Genomic DNA, 21,242 nt, shown 5'->3' with positions numbered 1-21,242 from the left:
ATAAAGTAGAAGAAAACTCTGCCAGTTTTGCACAATGTGGCCCTGGGACGAAGTACGAAACAAAGTTACAACAAAAAAAAATAAAGAAACATGGGTTGAGACTTGAGAGTAGCTCAAACGGTAAAAATATACTGAATACAAGTCAGTTTTCATTATCAAATCTCATAAAAATATTAATTTCTATATTATAATTTAAAATATATAAATATTTTAATTTGTTTTCATTATAAATATCATCAAAAATATTATTTTTATATTATAATTTAAAATATACAAATATTTTAATATTTTGAACCAACTATCTATTTCTTATAACAATTTTTTTTTTATCGATGTTCTTTTAACAACAACATAAATTCCCAAACATTGAGAAGCATAAGTACAACAAAGAGTGTAATGATCTCTAAGCCGAGGAGTATCTAGCAGAATATTCTGTAGATTGCTTAAGATGTGTATTTTAGATAAATTAACATCTAAGATATAGATTTTGTTCAACTTTAGAGCATTCACAATGGGTTCCCCTTCCCCATCCCCAAAATCATACTAAAAATAGTAAATCCCTAAAATTATCTTCAAATTTTATTTATCTTCTAAAAATTTTCTACATCCCAATACCCATCCTCATCTCTATATTCTTTTTAATTAATTCTTTCTCTCTCTTCTCTTTACAACATTATTTACAAACTATTATTTTTTAGTTTCTCACTCCTCTATCACATATTAAACTAGCATAAAAGCCCGTGCGAGGCACGGGGCTCTAGTTTTTGCTGTATTTTAAATAATATTCATATATCATTATATTGTTCTTGTACGGACCTTGAGTTTGTATTATGTTTTAACTAATATCCGTGTGTCATCATATTGTTTCGAGCGTAACTATTACGTTTTACTTTTTGACAAAATATGTAAACATGAAAAATGTAATATATGCAACCTAATAGCATTAATAGTAATAATAAGTATTATTCCCTCCATCCCATTTTATATGACCCTTATTCCTTTTTGTGACATCTCTAAAATAATGAACTTACTATACTTACGATTTTTAAACACTACTTATCACTATTACACACACTACTTCTCTATTTTATACTCTTTTATATTAAATAAACACTAACACTCACTACTTACCACCACTATCTCAAATATATTATTAAATTTTGATATATTCCACCACTTTACCCAATTTCCAACTAAATTTACTCTTTTTTACTACTTTTTTCTTAATCTCCGTGAAAGTCAAATAAGGTCACTTAAAATCAGACGAAGGGAGTATATTTTTTTTAAAAAAATATAGATCAAAAACTACATTTGAACTGATATTTCTATATTCAAATTCGTTAGGATATAGAGACCATTATCATATTATCTATGTTCAAAATTATATTCGAAATTAGTACTGAAATTTTAAATTTTAAATATATTATACCTCATTAAAAGTATCTGTAATTTATTGTTGAAATTATTAAATTATTTCAACTAATATACCATGATTCTGATGAAAACCTGTTTTTGATATGTGAATTACGATATCCTAAATCATGATAAATGAAGATGTGTGGTACATTTGCATAATTGTTAAAGTGATACTGATACATGATGGAGCAGATCATCAACACATTCTTTTTAGCATATGTTGCACACATTTTGTATAAATAAAAATTGAAACATATGTTGTACGTAATAAAGACACGTACCTTGTTTTATTATAAAAGCATCAATTGAACTACTAACCGTATAATTGCACCCCAAAAATTTCTGTTTTTATTTTTCATATCAATTATATAGTACTTCAATGTATTATATTTTTATTATTAATTTAAAAATATTAGATGAATATTACTTTTATATAGTATGTTATAACATTATCTCGTTATAAAATTTTAATTTTCTATAATTAGTTTTTTGAGCTTGTCTATTAAGACTTTTAATGATTTTTCATGTAATCGTTATAAAACAGATCTCAAACAAATGATTTTATGGAATTTCAAATAGCAAAAAGAGAGTAGATATGAGTTAGGCATCATGAAGTTCATAAAACCATAAAATATTTAGTTCAATTAGTCGTGTAGTTACTTTTTTAGCTTTGTGCAAACTCACATTTTTAATATTTTGATACTCGTATTTATTAGGAGTGGTCAATGTGGCATATCATGTTCAATTGTTAAAGATCAAGTTATATATTCGATATTTTGAATCATGAAAAAATTATTCTTGTTCTAGTCCCGTTTAATCAGATATTAGTTTCACCGTATCGCGTCAGATTATCCGGTTCAGAATTAATTGTATTTTATTTGTTTAATTTGTAAATGATTAATTTAACTGTAGTTTGAATCATTTTATTTAACTGGTATGTTATATATTGGATGATGGCATATTAAAAATTATAGTTTTAAGACTTTAATATATATAACTTATTTCTCTGTGTTATTTTATTTAACAAAGTAAAATTTATAACTCAAATCTTTTTAGTAGTTCTCGTAAACGCGTTTTATTATTATGTGGTTGACTTTTGATTAACAATATAAAATTTCCTTAAATTCATCTTCATATCACAAGTTATAGTATTTCAAATACATATATCATCAAAATTATATCATTTAGATATATTTTCCGACACCAAATTTGATGTATTGTCACTATTCTTATATCTATATATTTTTTTAAAAAAGATTTAGTTACACATCAAATTCTGAATTCATAAGTTTAAAATAAAAAAATATTCTACATAGGAATATTCTTTCAGTCACCTTATTTTGTGTTCTCCAAAATATTGTAACATCTTTATAAATTGCCTTTTATAATAAAAGAAATTAATATGACATAGCCCATGTTGAAAGCCCATCAATTTTTGCTTTCAAAGATGCTCGCTTAAACCTCAGTTTTTGTGCTTATTTCTCACATTCATGACTTAAAATTTCTATAATATTGTATCGGTGATCGTTTAAACTATTAAGTTTGATTTGAATTCGAATACGAATTATATCTATTTTTTGAAATCTGAATGATGGCACGAACCCGATTATTCATATTTTTTTTAATTTTAAATTTATGTATGTAAATAATTAATTTATAGATATTAATCTATCATGTAAACAATATATGAGACTTAACTGAAATAATAACTCATCTCAAATAAATAAGATATTGAAACGAATATAAATACCAAAGTTTTAAAGTATGTGATTAATGCTTTTGAATAATAAACTAAATGTTTGTGTAGTTCAAGTGGTTTGAGTGATTTATTTGTATCGGAGAGGTTCCGAGTTCGATCCTCATGAATAACATCTTTTTTTTTATATATATGAGAAGATGTTAGGTTCGGAGTTAGGCTCAGGTTTTATATATATGAGAAGATGTTAGGTTCGGAGTTAGGCTCAGGTTCGGAGCTAGGTAATTTATTTGCTCAGGAGGGAGGTTTGACACGAACCTGGGCTACTATATATATATAAGTAGATTTATATAAAATATGAAATGGGGGATGAATAGTAAGTCCCCAAATTTGGGGACTCATTTTGTTGCCCCTAAACTTTCCCCTATTATGGGGAACCGGATGGAGATGAAATTTTAACTAAAATTCATTATTTTTCTTAAAATATGGGGATAGGGGATATATGGGGAATGGGATGGGAATGCTCTTAGAGGTGTATTATAGATACTTAGCATCTAATATATATTTTGTTTAACTTTTTCTAATAATAATTATTACATTATATTAATTATATTAATTCATAGATGGATTTATTATATATTGTTGATTCTTTTTTCTCACAATCATTATGTTATATTATATACTTTTGTATTTTTTTTAAATTTTATTTTGTATCATATTGGGTGTAAACAAATGAATAGTAAGAAAAAATAAAAATTTCATCATTAGGATTCCAATGGTTTTCCGGGAATATAGAGGTGGCTTCCAAAATTACCCAAATCTCATTATTTTTGACTCTGTGAATTTTTTGAATACAAGATCGAAATCAAAAGATTTTTTTAAGTTCATAAATCGACGAGATATATTCTATAGAGAATTCGAGATGGGTTCAGAGATTATTATCTTCCGGCCCCTATCCTTCATGTCCTAATTTCACCCGATTCTCGTATATAATATTAATATTAATATAATATTAATATTATATAAAATACTAATAATAAATATATTATACTATATATATAAATTTAAATATATTCTATCATTTTATTCATTAAATTATTATTTCATAGTAAATTAAAACCACGTGGTTGGTCTCTATTATTTCTCATTTAAGATGAAGTTCTTTACAGTAGCATAACATGAAAGGGTTAATAATCAAGTGAGTCACCAAAGTGAAGTCGAAATATCAAGTTGGTCACTGAACTCAAAACCGTCTCAAATTGATCACTGAAGTCAATAAGAGGTATCTTTAAATATGAACTCATGGAGTAAAAATATTATTTATAGTGCTTTATATATTATTCTTGAATGTTACCACAACTAAGTACGAGGTTATGACTTCTAGTATTTACGATAATATAATAAGATTTTATCAAGTTTATTTATTATTTATTTTTTATTATATAGTTATTTTTTTTGCTTTAATTAAAAATAAATAGTAAACAAACTTGATAAAATTCTAAGTACATTATGATAAATATTATAAGTCATAACCTTGTACTTAGTTGTGGTAACATTCAAGAATAATGTGTAAAACTCTGTGAATAATATCTTTACTCCTTGAACTCGTATTTAGTGATACATGTATCTGACTTAAGTGACCAACTTGAGACCGTTTTGAGTTCGGTGACCAACTTGATATATCCAACCCACCTTGATGACTCACTTGATTATTAACCCTAACATGAAAAGACATTATAACATATGTTCGTAATTTAAAATCGCGTCAACGTTATCTCATACAATTTTTCGTATAATCTCATGCCATCACGAGTATTATAAAATCAACCAAAACATATCAAAACATTGCACCCACCCCATAATTGTAGGCTTTATTGAATGTATGTGAGTGGGTACTAAAATGATGCTCGATATGGATGAGTAAAATCAACCAAAGCATATCAAAGTCTGGCACAATAAAATGATGTCATGTATCCATTTGGAGGCTTGGTAACCTTATCATTGCACCCACCTCATAGTTGTAGGCTTTATGGGATGTATGTGACTGAGTACTAAAATGTGCTCGATATGGATGAGTAAATAAGCCATAAATAATTACTATCTGATTTGAAATAAGTATTATTCCTAGATAAAGTGAAATTCAAATTCTACATCTTGGTAGAGTTGATTGAAAATGTATTAAACTTGACTAACTCTGTTATTATATTTTGATATAAAACACTTACATTAATATTAAAATCTTATTGTTAATTGAAAAATATTAAGTGCAAAGCTAGTGTCATAGTATAGAAGTTGAAATTGACCTCGAACCGATACAAAATAATTTTTGAAGGTTTAACTCTAATCGAGTCATTTGTGTGTGGATGAGAAAAGAGGATGAGAATGATGATAATGTCTGTAGTTAAATAGACATGAACAATGATAATAGGTATTATAATTAGGAAAATAGCACAAATCAGTGCAAAAAATCTGTGCTCTCTAATAATAAAACTGAATAATCGAGTAAGTGCGCCATAAAGCATTAAAATAGGAAACAAAATTATGAAAATAACAATATAAAGAAATTGGCGACCAAGATTAATGTTGCTTGTGCTGGGGGTAGGAGGAGGAGGGGGAGCAGGTGCATTATTCACTGGATGAGAGCTGATTTCAACAATCACATTATTCGCAACCGCACGAACTGGACTTGTATTTACTGATGCAACTTATTGCATCTCACGAGGATTGTTGGTTTCTTCCGTCATTTCCTGAACTATATCAGTACTTGTTGCTCCAAAATATATGTAAATGATGAAATGTTAACAAATGCATGCGTACATACAAATGGTGAAATTGATTTAATTCCCTGGGATACCTGATAATGTAGAAGTTGTTATACACTTAATGAAGAGAATTTGTGTTTATGTTGTGATTTCCTAGTTAACCACGTGCTACTTTCTAATTACTACTACTTTTTAGTGTATGTCATGTATTTTTGTGTTTGTGTATTTGAAGATAAGTGTTGTGTACTTTTCGTGCTGCTTTTGTGCAATTTTCGTGCTGTTTTCGTGTATATTTAATGTAAATATAGTATTACAATTAATTTAAATTGATTCCAAAATATATATTTATGTATTATTTCATGATATATATATTTTAAATTTTTTAAATTTACATACAACTGTGTACAAATTTATGCACATATATTACATATATGATATATGTATATATATATAAATATTTTTAAATGAAAATATACTTATTTGTTTAAAAATATATTTATATCCTGTATATTCGTGTATTTTCGTGTTGGTGTACCAAAAATTAAAAACAAAACAACTTTTCATGTTATGTACATATTATGATTGCGAATTTTGTGAAAATTAAAATATGATATAAAAGCGACTTATGTGGTGGGGATATTGGAAAATTGAAAATTTTGTAGGCCCAATTTTTATACACAAGTAGTAAAGAAAATAAAAAATATAAAACAATATGAAATTATATATATATATATGTGTGTGTGTGTGTGTGTGTGTGAGACTGCTAAAAATATGTTTTTAAATATTGACTACGAAGATGAGTGTTTTAGACAGATTAACATCTAAAAATTTGATTATACTTTTATCGTCATAATTATTATATTATATTAATTTATAGATTTATTATATATTCTTGCTTTTCTTTGTCACAATCATTACGTTATATTATATATTCTTGCCTCTATTTTTAAACATGTGTCACATGATATAAATAAATAATATGAAAATCGATAATTTTCATCATTGGGATTCTAATGATTCACAGGCAAAGGCAATGTAGAGTCGTACGATTGGTAATTGAGTTCAGGACTGGTAATTGAATCATAGACTAAGCATTGTGAAGAGCTCAACTTATTCTAATGAATGCAATGATTCTGGGCAATTTCCGAATTCTAATGAGGAACGGAGAATCGCCCATTAAAGCTGTGGAAGTAGGGATTTAAGCATTCATTAAAGCAAAGTAAACGATACACGTTGATTGCACGGATAAGCTTTCTTTCCTTGTCTCGCTGTCTACTGGAGCTCGGATCCGACTAAAAGTAGGTTCGTGTATATGCGCCCTGCCCAGAGCTAGCCTGAAAGAGCAGCCGTGGAGAGTCTTGGCACCGGACTGGCTTTAAGCCAAGTCTCTTTCCAAACAGGAAGATGGATGAACAGGCACTTGAGCCTCGAACAGATGAAATTCGCGCTTCGGGCCTACGGATCCTCCAGGTCTTTGATCTGCTTAAAAGGCTCGACTAATAGAAAGTAAAGGGCTTTTCTTGCTTGTTTAGTAAAGTAAAGCCTCTTTTTTTGAAAACGAAAGGAGAAGATAACTTCGTAGTCCAGCCTTACATACGGCGAATGATGGTTCAACTTACCACTTTCTCCCTCATTGGCTCGGGACGCTCGTAAGGTGCTTATTACGGGGGTACGGATATAACCCTTCATAGCACCTAAACTATGCTTGCCATAGAACATGATTCCAAACTAGCCATTACCCTGAGCTCTAGTTCTCAATCGGCGAAGCCTCTTCCCTCATCTCTCCACCAGAAGGACAAGATCATGTTGTTCATTGGGAATTGAAGAGGTCCAGTATTTGTTCTCGAAGGCTGTAGGAAAAGATTCCATATTCCATGCAAATAGACTCCAATTCCAATAGCAGCTCCCGCCAAAACAATTGTAGGGGCGGCTTTGCCGGCTTGAATTGGAAGGAAGGGCTTTGCTTTCCGATCGCTTTTTAAAATTACTCAGATATTTTCATGCCATTTAATGTTTTTGACTGAGACATTTTTGGATGTATTCGACAATTTTTTTAGGTTTGAAACGTGGATCGACGAGAAATATTTTACAAAAATTCAAATTTGTGATAGATTGGGGGATTATTCTCCTCGCCCCAATCCGCCATGTCTCCTCATTTTTTCCTATTTTCATATATAATATAAACATAACATTAATATTATAGAAAATTTTAAAAGTAAAATATATTATATATTTATAAATTTAATTTCTATTATCTTATTAATTAAATTGTTTCATATTCTATACTATCTATACTGTACCGAGGTATAATTTGTAATCCAAAATTTTAGTTATAATTTTTGGTTTGATATTCTTTTTCTCAAAGTACAAGTCTACAACATTTATCTATACTATAATTGGGCAACATCATTATAATTTGTAATCCAAATTTTTAGTTTTAATTTTTGGTTTGGTATTCTTTTTCTCCAACTACAGATCTACAACATGTAAACGTCTATTACTATTACATTGTTAAACAATTTCAATACTAAAAACACTTATGATAATACATTATAACATATTAATATAATATTTCATAAAGAAATTATAATGATGTTAAATATAAAATTACAGAGTAAAGTTCTATGGAGACCACTTTTATTGGAGATCGTAGAGACCACTTATGTTCTGCAATCAAAACACTATAAAATATATTATTTTGTGAAGTATGTTCAACAAATATCATGTATTCATTAAAATTGTTGAAGATCATCTATGTTTTATAAGTATATAATGTATGTTCTGCAAGTTGAACAATGTTCTGCAAACTAAATATATTTCGTAGAATATAACATTTTGTAATATTCAACATGTGAAACTTATATGATATTTAAGATTTTAAAATGAAATAATGATTTTGTACAACATGATGTGCAAAAATATACGTTTTGCAATGTTTTTATGCAATATTTCACTTGTAGAACATAAGCGGTCTCCACGGTCTCCAATAAAAGTGGTCTCTATAGAACTTTACTCAAGCCATGTGAAGATATACGAAATATGAAAAATTTGATTTAAATTAATTGAATTATAAATTATCACATACCAATAACAAAAAAAATATTTATAAATAAATAACAAATTGTAAAAACTAAATTTTCATAAAAAAATATAATCAATTGATCAATATAATTTAACTAAAATTCAATTCATTAATATTAAAATATTAATAAAATGATATAAAATTTATTTTATAAATAATAAATTACCAACTATAACACACGGCCAGTCATATATAAATTAAAACCACGCTGTTGGCATCTATTATTATCAAACTAATCACGCCCCCTTTTTATCTGCGTTCGTAATCGCTCTGTCAACAACTTCAAAAACAAACCCTAGATTTTCTAAATCAAAATCCTCATGGCAATCGACGCCGATCAGAAACCTTCACGCACTACCAAACACCACCGTAACTCCGCCGACGAATCCGAGAGAACCTCCAAGCGCCACAAGCACCGTCACCACCACCACCGCCGTCACAAACACCACCACCGCTCTAAAAAACACGACGATATCGAAATTAAAGATGTCGCGGATGTCGAGAATGCGTCAGCGCCTGTTCCTCCTCTGGCTGTTGTGTCCAATGGTAATTGGCAACCGGATTACGATATGGAAGAAGGCGAGATTGTCGATGACGATCGCGACGACACGGATAAGAAGTTGGATTGTTCCATTCAATTGACGGTATGTTCTTGATTGGCTTTTGTTTTAATTGTCTTTGTTTAATTCGTATCGTTGCATCATAGTTTTCGTATTAGAAATTCGTATTATTGCCTTTTGGTTTCGGAAATACCATATTGTAAGTTTTTTTGTGCTGCTTTTTCGAATTGGTAATTAACATGAGTAACTGTGTTTTCAATTGGCTGTAACTGTGTCTATAATTGGCTTGAATGTATGTGAAGGATGATGCTTAGTTAAGAACGCTATGTTTTTTGGGGCAAAATTGAAGGAACTAGGTTTTTCCAGAAATTTCGTTTTGCTATGTTATGTCTTTCCAGGCAAAGTTACTCTAGGCGTTTCTTGAAGACCTCTTGATGGCTTTCAGTGATTTGTAAGAACTGGTTTCAATTTCCATGCGTTTTTTCTCCTTCTTTTTTTTGACTTTTTTGAACTTTTGAATTGATTGATTAAATTTGATGATTTTTATGTGTGGATGTTTAGTTTAATCAGATTATATTACTGCATTGTATATCAGGAGGCTGGGGGGGTTGCACTTGACGGGGATGGCTTTAATGTAGAGGACCAGAACAAGAAAGGTGGTAGCGACGTGAATGTGATGGGAGAGGTTGATAGTGGTGCTGTTTTCAAAGATGAATCAATGATTGTTGGAAAAGGAGGAAGTAGTTTGGAGACTGAGTTATGTGATTCAGTTGACTTGCAAAGAAGTTCAAGTGTGGAACATCATGTCAATGGTGGAATTGTTAAAGACAAGAATAACAAGTATTTGTCATCTTCACGATGTGAAGTATTGGAAATAAGGATGGAGAACAGAATTGATGAAAATGAATCCATTGGCGTCAGGAAATCATCTCAGCCCGAAACTCCAATTGAGAGACGTAAAGCTTTTGAGTATTCTCCGTCACAAGGACGATATAATGAAAAGTATCGCAGGACGAGTAGATCAACATCACGTGAAGGAGATAGGGAAAGGTCACGATCGCAAAGCATTATTCATGATGTGCCACTTTTGCATACACATCACCCGGATGCTGCATATGATACAGAGAGGAAGAGGACGTTAGGTTCTGATGAAGAAACTATAAGTAAACACCAAAGGGATGGCTGCGTGCGGAGCAGAGACTTGTCAAGGGATAAAAGAAGGGAGCGCAGTTTAAGCTATGGTAGCAGACATGGTGTACGCGTGGACGTCCACATTCAGGAGACTTCTGATTGTAATAGAGATATAAATTCGGACGATCGAGAAGTTGTTGAGGAAAAAGATAGAAATAGAGAGAGGAAGAGGGAGGATAAGAGAGAGAGGGAGAGAAGCAGGGAGATGGAAAAGAACAGAGAGAGGGAGAGAAGCAGGGAGATGGAAAAAAACAGAGAGAGGGAGAGAAGCAGGGAAAAAAATAGAGAGAGGGAGACTGAGAGGTACAGAGAGAGGGAGCGGAAAAGGGACAGGAGTAAGGAGAGGGAGAGGGAGCGGAGGGACAGGAGTAATGAGAGGGAGAGGGAGAGAGAGAGGATCAGGGAGAGAGCTAGAGATAGGAGGGGGAGAGAGGGAGAAAGAAGGGACAAAGAAAGAAATAGAGATAGGGAGAAAGAGGATGATCAGGATATCAGCTACCGTAAATATTATGATGCTGATAACATTGGCAATCAAGAAAGGCGTAATGATCACAGGCGCCAGAGGTCAGATGATAAGGAGTACAGGGACAGAGTAAGGAAATATGAAAATGAACAGATTCAAAGCTATGAGACTGATCATTTGGAGAGGAGCACTCAAAAATTACACAGGTTATTTTTTTAAAAAGCTTAGTGTTAGTCGATTTGGAGGTGGAAACTTCACGAGGATAGTATATAATATTATTTTTTACTGCAGAGATGATGTTGAAGAAGAAGATTATAAAGAAACAATTTTTATGCAACCTGCTGAACAGGAAGAAGAAGATCTTAGCAGGATTAAAGAGGAGAGTAGAAGGCGGAGACAAGCCATCCTTGAAAAATACAAAACTCAGCAGTCACAACAGAAGCATGAGTTGAAGCCAGATGAGACGGGTAAGCCTTTTTTCATAGCATGTTTTAACCTTGATAATAATGCTTGTTATCTCTCATTGGGTGTGTACATTTTAAAACTATAGTATTTCCTGTGAACCTATCCTATTTGCTCTCATTTTACCTATATTATCGTCTTAACGTATCTAACGAACCAAATGTGATCACTTTTTAGTATATTTTCATGGTTGAGCAATACACATCAAAGGATTAGCACTCTTCAGATTAAATAAAAGTTAATAAATTTTTCTCCATAAGATCATTATTTAGGCATTAAGCATGTCAAGATAATTGCAATTCTGTAAGATCCTTGTAAACTAATATAGCCATACTGTTTGATAAGTATACAAAACGACAATATGGAAAAAATGTTGTGAGTATAGTTTTGTTACTCTTACAAGTTATAGTAATGCAAATTGAGGTTCCGTTTGCTGGGTGTATATTAGTCAATATCAAACTTATTTTGTGTAAAGGTCAAATCACTATTAAAAAACCACTGCCCAGTTGAAAGCCCCCCCCCCCCCCCCCCCCAAAAGTAGAAGGGTGCTACCTGTGTTTATGCATTCAAAAGAGTCCTGCTTAGTGGTTTCAGATCCTTGGCAGTCTTCCTTAGTGGTATCAGCCTTATTTTGTAGTCACAAGAAGAAGAAAGTCCTTTTAAACCAATTGGCTGAACTTAAACTATAAATATTCTCTGCACTGGTACATATTATAAATATGAATTCCGATCTCTTAACTTTTTTGTCTATGATTATGCATATATCTACAAGTCTGTACCCTAGTCTAATCTCTGACATGATCACAACACGAATATTTGCCAGACATATAAATTTACTGTCATCTTTTTAAAACTGAACACCTAATGTTCCTTGATCATGTGTTCTATTCATTCATTTAATTGTTGATGCATTGAACAGTTCTGGAGAGTGCTAAGAAGCCATCCAAATCAGCGGAAGAAACTCATAGTGGTCAGAATGAATCAACGGACATTTTCCTCAATGACGCATCATTTTCCCTTGGCAAGTCTCCTGAACAAATGGTGGTTCCTGGATTGAAGATTTCTGGAACTGGGACACTGGGAGAGGGCACTCCAAAGGTGTGTTAAGATTTACTATATTTTTCACTCGTATGGGGTATAACATAAAAGGTTCAGTTCATGAAAACATCGAAATTATTTAATTTTGCAATTCAACATAAAAGGACATACAATTTTATAAACAGAGACATACTTCTAACTTTGTGTATATTCGTCTATGTGTCATGTTTTATTATATTAGTATAGGAAGTTAAACTCAGACACGAACATGTTTTCTTTTGTATATCGTGATCATTGAAGATTGTAGTTAGTATTGTACTCGTAATCATAAATGATACTCCCTCCTTCCCTCTGATTTCTATACACTTTCCTTTTCGGGATGTCCCATTCAATTCTATACATTTCAAAACTTTCCCAAAATAGTAAACTTTTATAATACAAAAATCTCACCCACCCACTACTTCCATCTACTTTTTCAAATCCATCAATTAAATATGCATGAGTCCCACCACTTTACCTACTTTTCTTTCTCTTTCTCATTACTTTACAATACTTTATACACTTTTCTTAATCTCCGTGTCCATTCCAAACGTATACATCCCAGAGGGACGGAGGGAGTAAGATTCTTTATTAATTTTATCACATTGTTACTATTTTGTCATTGTTGGATATTGTTTTTCTGAAAAGTGTGGTATTTAATAGTCTGATAATTGACAATTTATAAAAATTGCAGAGTGAAAGATCAGAAGACATGTTTTGTGATGATATATTTGGGGATTCTCCTGCTGGAGTACGCAAACAGGTTGTCCTCATTGTTAGATTTGTTCATTTATTATATGCATTTTTTTTCCTTTGAGAAGTCTCAAATGTGTTCTATTCTATTACACTCCTGTTGGGCATAATTGTCAAAAGGTTTAAACACATTTGTTAGCCGAGTGTCCTTCATAGGTTCTTTGAGAAATCTTATAGATATGTGCAATATTTTGTGGAAGCTGAAGGAGTACTTAGAACATTGAAGATTAGCCACATAATGTTTATGATTTGCCAAGACTTTGTGGTGGAAAGCATGAAATCTTATGCATGGTTTTTTTTAATAATTTTGAATAAGGAACTTAATTTTCTCAACTTAGTATGCTGCCTTTACTGGTAAAGATTATTTAATGATATTTTTTCCTGCTGCGTTTTTTGAGGTATATTGTCTGTATGTTGCTTAAAAGGCTAATGATTTCTTTGCACCGTTATACTTTCTGCAGGGCAAAGAAAATGGATTAAAAATCGAAAGGAGCGGTCTTCATGATAATTGGGATGATGCCGAGGGGTATTATAGTAAGTATATGTGCAATCATTCTATTATGAAAATTATATTCGTGTCTGAGCATTTTAAAAAGTTTATTTTTGTTTAAACAGCTTGCGTTTTTTTGTGCAGGCTATCGCTTTGGAGAAGTACTTGATGGCCGGTACGAAGTTATTGCTGCTCATGGGAAAGGTGTATATTCAAATGTTGTTCGTGCAAGGGATCTGAAGGCTGGATCTGGTGATCCAGAAGAGGTGGCAATTAAAATCATACGCAGTAATGACACAATGTGGGTTTTTCATTCCTCTTTCCCCTCAATATCCACCATTCCTGAATTGTCAATTATGTTATTGGGTTCATTTTCCTGTTCCAATTCGTTATTATTTAATGTCATGCTTGCTTGAATCTAGGTACAAAGCCGGTCTCGAGGAATTGGTTATTTTAAAGAAGTTGGTTGGTTCTGACCCGGAGGACAGGAGACATTGCGTTCGTTTTCTTTCAAATTTCAAGTACAGAAATCATCTTTGTCTGGTTTTTGAATCTCTTCATATGAATCTTCGCGAGGTGCTAAAAAAGTTTGGTCGTAATATTGGACTAAAACTAACAGCTGTGAGAACATATGCAAAACAACTCTTTATTGCGCTGAAGCATCTGAAAAATTGTGGGGTTCTTCATTCCGACATTAAGCCAGACAATATGCTGGTAATGCATTTTAACCTTTTGCTTTCTTTCTTTCTATGCTTAGCAACATGAAAATGTCTGTATCTAAGTTAGCTTGTTTTGAAACCAGGTAAATGAGGCCAAAAATGTGCTAAAGCTTTCTGACTTTGGGAATGCTATGTTTGCTGGGAAAAATGAAATCACACCATACCTTGTGAGCCGCTTTTATCGTGCCCCTGAGATAAGTAAGCATCGACAGACAGTACTAATGTTTTCTTTTAAACATATCATTCTTAGCGGTGTATGATTTCATGTTTTCTGCTGTATCCAATTCAATGACCTTTTGATTTATCTCTTCTGCAGTTCTGGGCCTGCCTTATGACCATCCCATGGATATTTGGTCAGTTGGCTGCTGTTTATATGAACTTTATACAGGAAAAGTTCTTTTCCCTGGTCCTTCAAATAATGATATGCTTCGCCTTCACATGGAACTGAAGGGTCCTTTTCCAAAAAAGATGATTCGAAAGGTAGAAATCGTTAACATTACACTTCTTGACCAGTTTGGATTACAGACTTGCAGACAGTGGTAGTATTCTATAAACTAGATAAGTATGCTCTAAAGATAACTATTTAAGTATGTTTACTAGGAAAAATATTATCTATCTTACTTTTATTATCCAATATCCCATACTGGATATGTGCAAAGTAATAACATAACTCCTCCCCTGTGTTATGTAGGGAGCATTTACAGATCAGCACTTTGACCAGGATATGAATTTTCTTGCCACAGAGGAGGATCCTGTTACAAAGAAGGTACATAATTATTATTTCTGTAGCGCTTGTCTGTTCTAGGGGGGGCTGCTCTAAAGCTTCATTGATTGTAATTTGTTTCAGTTCGTTGATTATTTAACTAATACATGCAGGCTATAAAAAGGCTTATACTTAATATCAAGCCGAAAGATATTAGTACTATAATTGTGGGTTCTGCTGGTGAAGATCCAAAGATGTTGGCCAACTTTAAGGATATTCTTGAAAAAATATTTGTGTTGGATCCAGACAAGAGGATTACGGTCTCACAGGCACTGAGCCATCCGTTCATCACGGGCAAGTGAATCTTGAAGCTGATTTCTGACTTCAAGAATCCTGCTGCCCTCGATAATTGTATATAATGATTTAATCTATATTCAGTTCTCTAATCTCTGAGATTTTTCTCTGTCCACATCTTCTGTCTGGCTTAAAAGCTTCAGATACAGTTCCCATACTTGTTGGAGTCCGCGGTTGGTTGGGGCTGTTTTCTTGGCGGTTCTTTCATTGGATTTTTTCTATTGTAAGACAACTCGCCAGAGGCGATTCTCCCTTGTAATTCTTGGTGGTTAAGAACTATATATACTATTTCTCTGGCCTCTTGAATAATCAAGTTGTATAATGGATACTTGTTATGAAATTTGCAGTAGGAAGTTTGGTATGATAAAGTTATATAATTCTGCTTGTTGTTTGGGCAAGAGAGATGGGTTGATACTTGATACATATGATTGTTCTTTATTATCCTTATTCCCCTACTTTCCTTCTCCCCTTTAGATCCAGTTGGTTCCTATTATGAGTTTAAATTTCCTGTTTGATTGGTGACTTTTATTTTGTATGCGGGTGTTTTCTTATAATTGTTCATTATATACGTGATGTATGGATTCCGGAGAATCTAATTCAATTTTTCGTTCAGGATTCTAAATGACAGAGCTTTGAAGCTACATTCAGTGCTCTAGATTGCTTTTAAAGGCAGTATGGAGAAGGTACCTTGATTGCTTATTAGGATTTGTTATGGCACTTGTAAAGTTCTGTAGTTTGTTGTCCACACAAGTAGTTACTTTTAGTTTGCTTAATTTCTCTTTAGTGAGCATTAGAGTAGATCAAAATTATTGCCCCGGCCCTGCCCTGCCCCTGCTTTTAAGTTAATTGTAATAAATTCTGTAACTCCGAATATGTTCTGTGCTAATTACAGACAATACCGTGTGTGTTTGTATTGTCCGATGAGTAATTAACTTCCTTAAGAAATATGCTACATTGCTTGCTTTCTTGTGTTTTCTGAAATTTGAACTTACCCACTGTTTGTATTCTAATAATTTTGCATTATATCTGATCCATGGCTGGCCATCTGGATTGAGGTCACTCGGGGAGGTTTCATGCCGCCGTATCAAACTGAAGTTATTTTTCAGTAAGTCACTTTATCTTGAGTTCTTTTTACCAATTTTCTAATTGACGGAATGGGTCCTATTCTTTATTTGTGAAATTTACCAATAGTTTGTTTTATTATTGTTTGCAGGTTACATATCCTCATGACCTCGTCTATCTTCAATTCCTGTAAGTATATCTGTTTTTTTTTCTATTGGGATCAAGTCTAGAAATGTGTCTGTTATATAGTGGATGCTCTATAAACTATCTGAGACAATTTCATCAGTGGCATGTAATTGTAACATTGAGTTTGTGATGTCCAGTCTAACTAAAAGTCGTGTTCTATTAAAATCATATTTTTCACTTTAAGAGTTACTTGTTGAAGTATGAAAGTTTCTCTTTTGCTGGAATATGAAACGTACTATGAATCTTACGAGGAATTCACTTTTTATTATATTATATGTTTAAATCCTTACAACTTGGTGAGCCAATTTCTGTTATTTTGTTTCATATAGTATGGTTGTTTTTAGCTTGCTACCTTCTGTAAGTGTTATATTCGATTTAGGATGATTGCTTTCCCTTCCCTTACTTCACCAAATAAAAGTGTGATTTCATTCTGTGATTCTGCAACTGAACAATTTTACAGTGACCTATACTGCTTGTTGCACCAACTTTGATTTATCTTCTCTAATACTTTCTAGCCAAAACCTATTTATCAACGTCTATCCAGGATTACAATCTCAACAGATATTCTCACAACAGAAAGTTAAAGGGGATTTTTTTGTGAATGTGGACTCTAAAATAGAGCATAAAGTAGTCTCATTAGTTCATTACCAGGGTTCACACAGAGCAATAGAGATATTATTGAGGAACGTAAGTAAAGATACGACATATTTTATATTATTTATAATATAGTCTATAAATCTGCTTACACATATTATTCAGAAAGGAAAGATATTTGGCTTCTTTTTGTAAGATTATTAATATTAAGCCCCATAAAGTATGGGTCAGTCCATAGGATTTTATTAGCAGTATTTATACTTCACATTGGATCCTAAATTTCCTTAGAACTGGTTTATATACAATTATTTGATATCAATATTTTTTGTGGTAGTGTATTTTTTGTGTTCAATCCACCCTAGGCTATCTTTTTGTTGTTTCTGGTGTCATATATCATTGTTCCTGCAAGTTGTCCCGCATCCAATCGGCATCAGAGCCGAATTCTTGGGAGGTTTGGACATTGAATTAATAAAAATTCACTGCTGCATTTATTTTCTGTAAGTTAGTGAAAGTCAATTCATTAATAGGAATCCACCTGCAGTTTAGTTTCCATCATATCTGCTGCTACTACCATCAGAATTAACAACCAGAATAAAGTTCCCTTTGTTTCACTCTCTACCTCTCTTTTCGCTCCCTGCAAACATAATAGAGGCTGCTGCTACTGTGTTAAGCTTGGTAAATTTTCTATTTTCAGTGCATTTTTTTGTTGGGGCTGAACTTACATGTGTTTGGGCCAGCTCAACTCATTACACCATTTTTGTGCAACTTTTGCACTATTTTTGATGCCAAAATTACACCATTCACAAATCCTACCCACCTACACATAATATTACACCAAACAGAATCTTTTATTTATAACAAGATAGATTCTTCTAAACTTTTCAAATTTATTTATTTTTTGGGATATAATAGGGGGATAGAAATGTTACATAGATGGAATAAATTTGTTATATCAACAAACATGAGGGTGTACTTGGAATTTTGAAAATTTCTATAATGGTTCAAAAAATACACCAAATTTGGTGTGTAAAATTTTTACGCCAATATGAGTTGCACTGGAGTTGATTTTACACAAAAAGTTACACTTTTATAAAGTTTTAGTGTTGGATTGGAGATGCTCTACCCCAGCCAGTCTGCCATCATTAGTATCTGTTAAACGGCGGTTTAGTACCTATTACTTTCTGAATTCACAAGCTGTTCCCCCGAATTACTTCAATTTATAAATTTCATTAGTCCACAATTTGCTTTGCAAGGTGCCAATGCTAGACCTTTTTCACCCCATACCATCCAAGATTATGTGGACTGTTGTATATTTCTTGTTATTTTATAAATGCATCTTTCAGCAAACTTGCTCATATGTCATACAACTTGAGAATTGGTTATTGTCGTGTTACTTGAGTCATGGCCCTTGAATATTGTTGTGGTTTTAGTGCTCCCCCTCTCCTTCCCATTTTCACTTGTAAAAGCCTGCAACTGTTTGTATTTTAAAGATGTATCTCGTCTTTATGTATTTGTAAATATATACATCTGGATTTCACTCTTGATGTTTCTTTGACTAGAATTTGTTTATGCTGCTACTTTGATGAGGATGTCTTGGTTATAACCTATTTTATTCCTATTAACTTTAAGTGCTAAGGGTTGTGGTATGGAATTATTTTGGGGATTGGAATTCTTGGGGCGTGGTTATTTAAAGAAAATTTGTAGAAATTGTAGCTTGTGTGTATATATTATTATCTTGTTGTCAAGTTAGGCAGCAGCGCAAGCAAAGCCGAACAAGTCATCAGCACTGAACAGTGGTAATATTTGTGTTCTTCATATGTACTGCTGTTTGAGGATGCAGTTCTGTAATCCTGCCTCTCTTTTTCTGTGCTGGAAAAGTGTTCTTGTATGTAAACAAACCGACGAAGGCTTTTCTGAAGCAGTCCAGCTTCAGTATAGACTTCTGAGGGTGTGATATCTGTTTTTTTTTGTCATAGGGGGGAGATATCTGTTTTTTTTTTTTTTTGTCATAGGGGTGAGATATCTGTTGACTATATCATCACTTACCTGTATGCGAAACCTTTAATTTGTTAAAGTTATAGGCTCCAGAATCCTATTTTGGTATCAACTATTAATACAAGTTCGTGTAACTTGTGAAACAATTGTAGTCCACTAATTGTTCTGACCCTGTAGTGCAAGTAGCTTGAGCTGCCTTTTGTTTTGGATTAGCCCATGAAATTGATACAATTTTCAACTAATTTAAAATTATTGTTATAAAAAGGAATTTTTTCTAAAGGATGATTGATGAACTTACATCCCATAAATTGTCTGTGTAAACTGCTTGTGAGGTGTTGCAACGATTATTTGTGTAACAATGAAGTTTTGTTGAATAATTGGGATGGCCTTGTTGGATAATGTTAACTATAAATTTTGGCGGTAGCTTTTGCAGGAAAAATTACAGTATCATGACATTGATTAATAACTGATCTTTATGTATTATGAACTCTGACTTGCTTTATAGATCAGTATTCAATAAACAATACTCCTTCCGTCCCATTTTAACTGCTTTTGACTTTTTTACACGTATTTTAAGATGTTAAAAAAATTATATATAAACATAATTATTTTTTATAAAATTTATATCAAATAAAAGTTTAGAGTCTAAACTTTTATTTGATATAAGAATTGAAATTTTTTATTGAGTGTAGATATTGTTTTTTTACACCTCAATATACGTGTTAAAAAGTCAAACATCAGTTAAAATGGGACAGAGGGAGTATAATAGATTAGTAACTGATCTTTGGTTATGAACGCTGACTTGCTTTATAGATCAACAGTGTTTGCATTAATGAGATTCTATAGTTTTATGGAATGTATGGGCAGTAGTTAATTGGTAAGAATTACCTTTATGAAATAGGCACTAATTGATTGATAAGATGATAATAGTATTGTAGATGTGCGTTTTAAGCGCATGATGGGTTGAAACTTTTTATTTTTTGGGCAACTTTAATGTCCTTCGTGGAATTGACCTAAGAACGGTAAGCGCAGCTCGGACAGCGGCCACCTCGTGGAATTGGCCTAAGAACGGTAAGGCGCAGCTCGGACAACAGCCACAATTGCCTTGTGTCAGTTAAATTAGTATTATTATTTTATTTTATTTTTTTTATTTTATAATTAGTACTATAATTGATAATACCAAAAAGGTTGTGTTTACTTGAAATAAATGTCTCTGTCTCATCCTCTCTTCGCCTTGAAATCGATCAAAATGTTTCTTATATTTATGATAATCTCAATTTTCGTCTGATAAATATTTCAGTCTCCGACTAATATTTTTTTCCATGCGATAGATATACTTTTTCATGACATCTTATACTTTTTTTTACACATGTTTAAATAATTTTAGTAAGATTTTATGTTGAAAATAAAATATAAATTTAAATTATGTGTAGTTTTCTGTAAATATGGAGTTTAGAATTAGTAATATAAATATTAAAATTTAATATACTATTGTTGAAATGTGAATTGAGTGGTATTTTGGATTAAAGTATTTAATATAGGATCTATTTCATTTTGATTTTGGTCTTGGAGATCCAGAGGTACTATGGTATATTAACAGACCAACGAATTAAAGTGATGGATATTATTTTTGTAAGCTGACTATTTTTAACTCTGATTATATTAATCCTGTGGAAC

General features: G+C 32.1%; 1 protein-coding gene across 4 annotated transcripts; it reads left to right on the top strand.

Annotated features, from left to right (window-relative positions):
* The first annotated feature begins 9,181 nt into the window (after positions 1-9,181).
* On the top strand, positions 9,182-19,770 carry LOC108208831 (uncharacterized). 4 transcript variants are annotated; one of them, XR_010289041.1, is made up of 15 exons: positions 9,182-9,600; positions 10,112-10,144; positions 10,187-11,376; positions 11,462-11,637; positions 12,552-12,730; positions 13,404-13,472; positions 13,924-13,996; positions 14,097-14,253; positions 14,375-14,666; positions 14,755-14,869; positions 14,988-15,151; positions 15,363-15,437; positions 15,548-15,951; positions 16,342-16,833; positions 16,942-19,770. XR_010289041.1 is itself a non-coding variant. In XM_017379394.2 (12 exons), exons 1-12 carry the CDS (start codon positions 9,277-9,279, stop codon positions 15,734-15,736), a joined length of 3,078 nt encoding a protein of 1,025 aa, XP_017234883.2. In that variant the 5' UTR covers positions 9,182-9,276; the 3' UTR covers positions 15,737-16,183. The 4 variants fall into 4 exon arrangements, 1 of the variants encoding a protein (XP_017234883.2); XR_001804425.2 differs by having other exon boundaries at positions 10,112-11,376; XR_010289042.1 differs by lacking the exon at positions 9,182-9,600 and adding an exon at positions 9,827-9,967 and having other exon boundaries at positions 10,112-11,376.
* The last annotated feature ends 1,472 nt before the right edge of the window (positions 19,771-21,242 follow it).

The sequence above is a fragment of the Daucus carota genome, chromosome 2 (genome assembly GCF_001625215.2).
Source record: "Daucus carota subsp. sativus chromosome 2, DH1 v3.0, whole genome shotgun sequence".
In the NCBI taxonomy this organism is placed as follows: domain Eukaryota; kingdom Viridiplantae; phylum Streptophyta; class Magnoliopsida; order Apiales; family Apiaceae; genus Daucus; species Daucus carota.
The sequence above is the reverse complement of the archived record's forward strand: the minus strand, read 5'-3'. Positions and strand labels throughout refer to the sequence as shown.